The sequence below is a fragment of the Engraulis encrasicolus genome, chromosome 16 (genome assembly GCF_034702125.1).
Source record: "Engraulis encrasicolus isolate BLACKSEA-1 chromosome 16, IST_EnEncr_1.0, whole genome shotgun sequence".
Classification (NCBI taxonomy): Eukaryota; Metazoa; Chordata; class Actinopteri; order Clupeiformes; family Engraulidae; genus Engraulis; species Engraulis encrasicolus.
Window position 1 is genome coordinate 31151437 of NC_085872.1, and position 8577 is coordinate 31160013.

The 8577-nt window shown below is 40.3% G+C and overlaps 1 protein-coding gene across 1 annotated transcript; it reads right to left on the reverse strand.

Annotated features, from left to right (window-relative positions):
• Positions 1–1341: 1341 nt before the first annotated feature.
• LOC134466496 (retinoid isomerohydrolase-like) lies at positions 1342–5471 on the reverse strand. The gene is made up of 12 exons (XM_063220393.1): positions 5410–5471; positions 5171–5278; positions 4925–5066; positions 4635–4782; positions 4412–4493; positions 4148–4280; positions 3684–3823; positions 3179–3308; positions 2523–2637; positions 1963–2057; positions 1653–1764; positions 1342–1487 (listed from the first exon to the last, which is right to left on the reverse strand). Exons 1-12 carry the CDS (start codon positions 5454–5456, stop codon positions 1342–1344), a joined length of 1398 nt encoding a protein of 465 aa, XP_063076463.1. The 5' UTR covers positions 5457–5471.
• Between the last annotated feature and the right edge of the window lie 3106 nt (positions 5472–8577).

The window sequence follows — 8577 nt, forward strand, 5'->3', positions numbered from 1 at the left end:
AATATTGTTTTAAATTGGTTCAACGAGCAAACATCTACCCTATCACATGAAAAAAAAAACCCCCAAAAAAACAGGCCCATCATTGTGATTCCAGCAAGTAGTTTGTACAATGTGTCTTTGTTCTTCTCAGTTTTTATCCATTTTGGTATTTTGCCATTTTCTCCTGACAAAGTATGTTCATGCTTAGTAGTAAATCCACCCATTGCTTCACACACATACAGTACATAAGAGGGCATACATTTCCACACAAGCTAATGTATGGTAATCGGTCCCATGGACCAGCGCATTAGCAAGAGTGTTGGGAAAGCAAGATTTCTTGGAAGCTTAGATTTCGTTCCCCAGTAACACTCAATTTAGGCTGCTCTCAGAAACCCCTCTGTACCTCGTTTGCTCTGAGCATGATGTGAAAGATTGAACAACCTGGATCACATGTGAAGGGTATTAACATAAGCATTATGTGAGTGGGACTATTGCGGTCCCATATTGATGCAACACCAGTCTTCATTTACTTCTATTACCAATCACCAGGTAACTGCCAATTTAAGTCAATGAGTACATTTAGAGTACTTTTAAACTCCAGGTACTATTATTGTTACTACTGGTATTCCTGTCTACTAGAAGGGACTACTCATGCAGGACATCTGAAGCCACATTCAAAAGGAAAACGCAGCACAGATAATATTCACATGTTTTATTATTGAATTCGATTTGATTACAGTCGTCAATGTTCAGGGTATTTTACAAGAGGTCCTGCTGTTGCTTAAACCTGAGACACTTCCACCAACTAAATAGTTACTCAGTCCCAAACATGTATCAAACTATTGTAAACCAGGGTTCTGAAAACTCACAGGGGAGGTTATCTGTAAACTCACAGGGGAGTAGCTGGCTTTTAAAATATAAATGTACAATGTTACCACATAAACGACACAACATGGACTAAACCGAGACAGTTTGACATTTTGACACTTTAATTGTACTAAAATCAAGAACCAACCACATAATACATGAAAATACAAACGTAGTTCTTGTCACCAGTGGATTCCAATGCAGTGAGAGTTACAGCAGTACTCAAATACAACCTCCAGCATTCATGAAAGTGTTATGCCTTTCCTCACATCTTGATGGCCAGCATGTGATGTTCATGAGTGATAACCCACTGATTATTAAAACGTATTGTCTACCAATCTATGTGTGTGCACATTTTGAGGGTGTGCTTCAAAAAAACTGCTGGCCATGTCATAAGCCTTGAAGAGAGAGAGAGAGAGAGAGAGAGAGAGAGAGAGAGAGAGAGAGAGAGAGAGAGAGAGAGAGAGAGAGAGAGCACTTGAGAGTGAGCAGTCCTTAAGGCTTGTACATTCCGTGGAAGGTGACTGGGGTGATGATGTCGACCTCAGCTCTGGCTATCTCAGAGAGGTCCTTGGCGTTCAGTATGACCATGTATGTGGCTCTCACACTTGCGGGGGCCACCACGACTGACAGGAGCACACCTGCAGATGAAACGTCAAATGAGAGGGCTGTCCGAGATTTTTATTTGATAATACGTTTTGATGTGGTGTGTTTGTTTACAGCTACTGACAGTATAGATTACATTTCTGGTGCAAAAGCCTTCTAACCAGCACCCCAGTGTAGACATTCACATGGATCATACATACCGTCATCCTCATCTGTGCTGTCAGGGGTCTGCACAAATATGGGCTCAGAGGGGTAGGAGTCTGGCTCCTGCCACACCCAGCTCTCTTTTGTCTTCACATTCAACTTGACAATCTGAAGTCAATAAGAGTGCAAGAGGCACATATATGCATGAGGAAGATATAGGGTATTAAATGTGTTTCACTCCAAAATTACATTAATGTGGACAGCAGTACTGTGATACAGTAGAGTCATGTTGGTTATGTGGTTCTCAAGTGTTCTCTAAGTGTAAATGTGAATGTTTTTTGTACATTTTTGTACAATTGTACATACCCTGTCTGGAACAAAGTGGTTCAGGCCCAGTGCATATGCAAATGTGTAGTCTCTCCCATTGCACATTCTGTAGTTTATTTGAGGGAACTCAATAGCTGTAAGGGAAATTAGAAGTAAATCACCCCATGATATCACAGGCCCATTATAAATAAATAAATAAATATGACAACTTTTTTTTCAAATAATAATTATTAATTTCTTGTGATAAGTACATGATATGGCAAACAACATGTGTGTGTGTGTGTGTGTGTGTGTGTGTGTGTGTGTGTGTGTGTGTGTGTGTGTGTGTGTGTGTGTGTGTGTGTGTGTGTGTGTGTGTGTGTGTGTGAACTGATGTAAGGCTGATTGCTGTACTCAAGTGTGTGCTACTATATATGTTTACGGCAATGTGCAATAACGTGTTAGATATTTATGTACGTTTTGTATTTGTGTATTTATGTCAGCTGACCTCTGGATTAATAAAGGTAGTCTACCGTACTCTTCTCTAGATAAGACTGGTCTACAAATGTTGTTAGACCTTTAGGGATATAATGCCAAAATTTTGATGGTGAAGTTCTTACCCATGAAAGGAGCGGAGAAAATCACCTCAGGCTCCAGCCACACTGTGCCATCCTGCTTCATCACTGCAGTGGCAGTGGTGTAGGGCAGAGTCACCAAGTTCACGCCCTGGTGCTCCTGTTGGTGCAAATAACAAAACAGAGAGGGAGAAATGGATGGTGAGAAAGATGTTTTCATTATTCATAAGCACTATTATAAGAGCGATTGAAAGCGTGTAGCATTATTAAAACGAAATGTAACTTCATTCAAAGTCTGTACCGAAGGAAAGGCTGTCTTTACCATGATTGTTGGGAGCTAATGTGTACATTACGGCAAACTAACCTGCAATGTCAAGTCATAACCGGTTTAGTCATTTGAAGATTAAGTCGGTAACACTTTACTTGACGCTTGTCATAATGCAGTCATGAATGTGTCATAAACATTATGTCCATGTCATGACTGTCTTTTAAGTGAAATTTGGTTATGACAAAGACAGGCCTAACAATGTCAACTTTTCATGGCCATAAAACGTTTATGACATTGGTGTTATGTTTATGACTCATTCATGACACTATTATGACACTGTTATGTCATACTCATGACACCAGCGTCAAGTAAAGTGTCACCATTAAGTCTCTGTGATGTCGTAATGATGCAGATGGAGGTTGGGAGAGCTCACCCTTGTCACGTCCAATGGGATGACGAACCTCTTCACCTCTGGGTGGGGGGCTCGTATGGCATTCTTCTTCACCTCGTCCCAGTTATCGCGCAGATTTGCCAGCCACAAGAAGTCGTACACAAACTGAGGCCTGCACAGCAGAGTGTTGCATGTAATCAAAGCATATTCACCCCAGAGTCAGGTGCAGTGTTAGTTGTGTTGATATTAGGCAAATGCAATAGACATCCCATATAAAATGTACAAACCCTCTTCTAAACTACTGTGATGAATTGTGTAATTTTGACTGCAATTTATATGCAAATACACTGCATATATTTTAAAACTCATAGTTTTACAGATATACATGCCACACATTTCACATTTAAATGCATCATCTACCACTCACCAGTCACTGCTTACATTGACAAATCGATCTGACACTAAGGAATAAAAATGTAAATCTAAAGGAGAAAATGTAATTGAGGGCAAGAATGTAAGGCATGTAAGAATGTGCAGAAATAATTACCCCTTCCAAGAGCACAGATCAAAAACAATGTGGCCATCGTCCTCAAAGGCGTTGATGTGATGGAACATGCCCATGGAAGAGGCCCTGTACTTGATGTCAATGTATTCTCCAGGACTTTTCTTAGCAATGTGGATCCAGGTCTGCCAAGGACAGAATGGCACAATTATTCATGACTTACCTCCTATCATCCTGAAAGATATTGTTCAGATTTTGTTTAGATTTTGAGCTTGCATTTTGTATATACACTGTATATATTCATGATTTGTTAGACTTTTTAGAATTGATCATTTATGATGATCAATTAATTATTTACCCATTATGAACTTGGAAAGGATAGCCCATTTAATACATTGTAACACTATAATCACTCAAAACAGATACATGCCACCTCATTTAAGAGCTAATGTAAAAATAAATAAATAATTGAAGCCCCACTAGGGCGGTCACATCGCCAGCTCACTTACTCCTTTCATGTCATCAGACTCAAAGCAGTCCATGTACTGTGTACCACGGATACTCCAGGCCCCCAGGAACTTCAGCAGGTTAATTTTGATGGGTGTCTCCACAAACACAAAGTAGTTTTCACTCATCCCAAAACTGGGACAGTCAACAAAAGAAAGTGGGTGAGATCAGGGTGGATGTCATTTACTTGTGTAAAAGTGTTATACAAATGTTATTTACTCGTAAATTCACAACTATTTGTTGATCAAATATAAGTGGCTGCTCACCTGTGCACATATGATGGCTTGAATCGCTCAGCACTAGGGAACTGCACCACAACTGAGCACTTATCAATTGGGTCAGACTTATCTGAAGAATTGACATACACACAACAAGTGAGAGAAAGGCCCACCCCAAGCTGACTTAAAACAAAACCCTTTCCCAAATAAAAAATATTTCATATGTTTTCACCATGCTTTAACAGTGGAAAGATCACCATGGAAATTATACCTTTCTGTGCTGGGGGAATCTTGACAATGTTGTAAGCCAATGTTGCTCCTTTCCCCATGCAGTTTCCAATGTTGTATACTGTTCCATCCCTCTCAATGTGGGGATGTGCAGTCACCCCGTTGACATTCACAATTTTCATCAAATCAACCTAGAGTGTGAGAGTCAGTGTAAAAGCACATTTCTGAATCATTATTGCAGTTTAATGAATGAACTAGAAGCCAGAATTTTGCCCAATACAACCATGTTGATCTGAGTGAAGACTGAATTGTAATCGAGTTAATGTGCTCTACCTTCTTCAGTGTGTCCAGGTTTTCTGGGTTAACTTTAGTGATGAAGTTGGTCTCTGTCACAGCATAAAAGTCCTCCCCAATGGGATACACATTCACCAGGCAGTTGTCTGTGACCTCAACTCCCTGGAAGTAGGAGAAGAACCTGCACAAAGTTGAATTCTCCCATCAAACGACAGTCATATTCAGTGTATGGTAATATTGGGATAGTTTATACTGCTGCAAATCAAGAATATAAGTGATAACAACCTGGAGAAGATGTTTTTGCAAGGGTCAGGGTATGCAATCGTTCCAAATTCAGTGATGGCACATCGCTTTTCTGTCATGGCCCGCACATACGCATCGGTCTTCACAAACCTGATGAGATCGGATCAAATTTAAGGCACAATTCTTTGGAGAAGCAACTCAAAGACCATGTACTACTGATAACCTGAGACACTTGGAATAAATATACTGTACTATTTCAATGGGATTACAGTGATTCTTACTTGCGCATGTAGCTCACTTGGCCATTGCCGAAATCAAATTTATGCATCAGGGCCTGGCCATCGAAGAGATGCAGGAAAGGCTGAGGTCCTGCCTCAAACAGGCCGGGGCCCAGGCGGAGCAGGCTCCCCCTGAGGAAGGAGGGGATCCGTCCTGTGAGGAGATTAAAATGAGGAATGTTAGGCCAATACAGAGCCAGTTCTCCTCTCGGTAAGGGCCTCAAGCCAAAACCCACTATTCACGTTGCAAGTGCTTTGCCATCCATATATTTTTAATGGTCGCCAGCCCTCTTACGGCTGCCAAAAGCAGTGAATTAAGTCAGTAAGTAGTCTTGTATGTCTGCCACAAGCAGGTGCGTCTGTTGTTAGTAATGGAATAAAAATGAACTTTTCCTTAAAGAACGGGGAAAATATACCTTAACTTGTACAGTATGCTTGCTAAAAAAAGCAAATGTACTGAAAGGAAGCTTCAGCTGTATTGCTGAATGCATCTGTCAATGCTTTGCTATGGATTCCACTGAGCCAAAGATAGTCCAGCAGTGGACTTGTTGGCAGCCTCACTTTTTCTTTACATTTTTAAATATTTTTGTTCTTGTTTTTACCTGTCACTGTTGCTGGCAGTGGCTCCCCAGTCTCTTCCACAGTCTGGAAGATTTTCTTGTAGCCACCAGCGGGATGTTCAAACCTGCACCCCAAACGTGAATGAAATCGTTAAATATAAATTCAATTGTGAACCTAAAGGATGTAGGACAATAGGATACCAATAGTTTGCATACCAAGCAATGTTCATAATCAGTCATCTATCTTGGAGCCGTAACTACATAATCCCACTCTGAAGCGTTCAGTTAATCAGTCTGGGAAAAATATCTAAAAGTCTTCACATTGGTAAATGTTATGTACAATCTCTAACACTCTTGGCTGTCTCATTTAGCCACAATAATCAATACATTACATTACATTATTTTACACCTAGCTGATGCTTTCATCCAAAGCAACTTACAGTTATTTTAGAGTGTATTTGTTACTGTCCCTGGAGCAGTGAATCATCATCAGAATCATTACAAACGCTTGAAGTTAAGTTAACTAAATCCATTCATGTTTTCATGTCTTATTTTACACTTATTCAAAACATTAACAAAAAAACACTCACCTGCTGACCATGGTTCTCCTCTTGATGTGAACGTACTTGGGTGAACTGTGAGTGCAGTGTGACTGAAGTGTTTGTCCCCTAAATCTTGGGTGAGCATCTGACCATTTTATACTAGGAGCTCACTTCTCACGCCGTGACACAAGCAACCGTTGCTTTACTCTCCACCAATCAGACGCCATTCTGAACAAGAATGCTTTTGTTTCCACGTCTTGAGCCAGTGGGTACAATAGCCACAATCTCCTTCAGGATTTTCTCCCCTGAGCCCTGGTCAAAATCAGTGCTTCTGCCGAGGAGAGTGTTGCAACAAAAAATAATTCGAGGATTGTACAACCGTGTAAGGCTTTAACTAAAATGGGGACTGCAAACAGCTTGGTCTGTGACCTCGCAGGCCCACGGTGTGCATGTGATTCTGCATTTTTTTAGCTCCCTTTCCTTTGCTCCATTCATTTTGAACATTTCCCAATGATGTTGTGCAACCATAAACAACATAACACGTCACTTCCCAGACAAACACAATATCAAGTTTCCTTTAGTCGGCCAAGGGGAAATAAATTATATTTACTGTATGTGTATACTCTGATTCTCTGCTCTACTGTATAGAGTTTTCAAGTTATACTCTCAGAGGGTGAAAATACAGCCTTCATACATGATATCATACCATGTACAGTTTCAATATATTTAATATTTGAGGGAGGAAACAAACAATACGTTTGGATATGACGCGCAACAGAGGGCATGCGACACACCTGTCTCGTGTAGAGCTGCCCTCAAGTTTGCCCATATGCCCTGCACGTTTAATCCTAGTATGGATTACAGTAGGCATGAGCTCCAAACAACAGCCACATTGTTCATCCATTAGAGGAATAACAAAAGAAAGGGGGGAAATGATGAGAAACTTTGTCAACTTGATTTTCTTCGTTGCGCAGAGCCTCTGTTATTGACATACAGTATGGTCACCAAAATTGTAATGACGGCGTTTTAATTTGTTACTTCAGGCTCTTGGCAATGTCATACCAGTGTTGTTATGATGTAGGGGCCTAGTTGAGTCTTTTCAGCAGAGTGAACTGACCCATCTGCACAGAGAGGCTACTAACTTCCTTCTGAATGGATCATTCCACTCCAGTAGGAACATACGCGGAACTGTAATGATGTGATAGTAATATGTCAGTGGGTGGTGTTAATGCACATGCACGCACACACACACACACACACACACACACTCACACACATACACACACACAAAGATATCAGGGTTGGAATTGTCGTTACTATGCTTATATAATTGTTATAGCTGACTATATTGTAAGTACGTACAGTAAAATTCTTGACAGACATTTAATTATCTAATTTAAGTATTTACACATGTGCTTGCTCTTTAACCACTTTCATTGACATAAATATGTGCAAATGTGTCATTGGTTTGCAGTAATCTGTTGCGCTTAAACTGTCATTGTGTTTTTGAAATGACAATGCACCATTACTACTCTATGTTGCATTAGCCTGAATACAGGGGCTATTGTTGCTCAAGAACTTGAAAGAGTGGCTTTCATTTTCTATTACATTCCTTTGCAGATTTGCCTTAACTGTGCTGAACTTGATTGGGCGTCTGGTGTAGTGAGCAAGTGTGCTATATAAATAGAAACTTGTTTTCTCACACTCTATTTATAATGTACCAAGTACAGTATATCAAAGCCAAAATGTATGTAGACCATACCTTTCTCTATAGTACTGAACACGATCCTAAACTAATGTCCCTTTGCCCAGCTCTGACATTTTGTCTGAAAACACCACTCGCTGTGTCTTCATTTTTTTTGGTGAAGAAACTCCACGAGGCTGTGTGATAACAAGGACATGTCATCCCAAATCCAGGTAGGACTAAACAAAACAATTCACTGATTAATTACATTAAGTCAACTAATAAATGTTCTGTGTTCAGGCAGAAATTATATAAAACCTGCGGCCACATATGCCGTTTACCCATGTCAACTCAATGCAGTATTTGTGATTGGCCTGATTAGCTG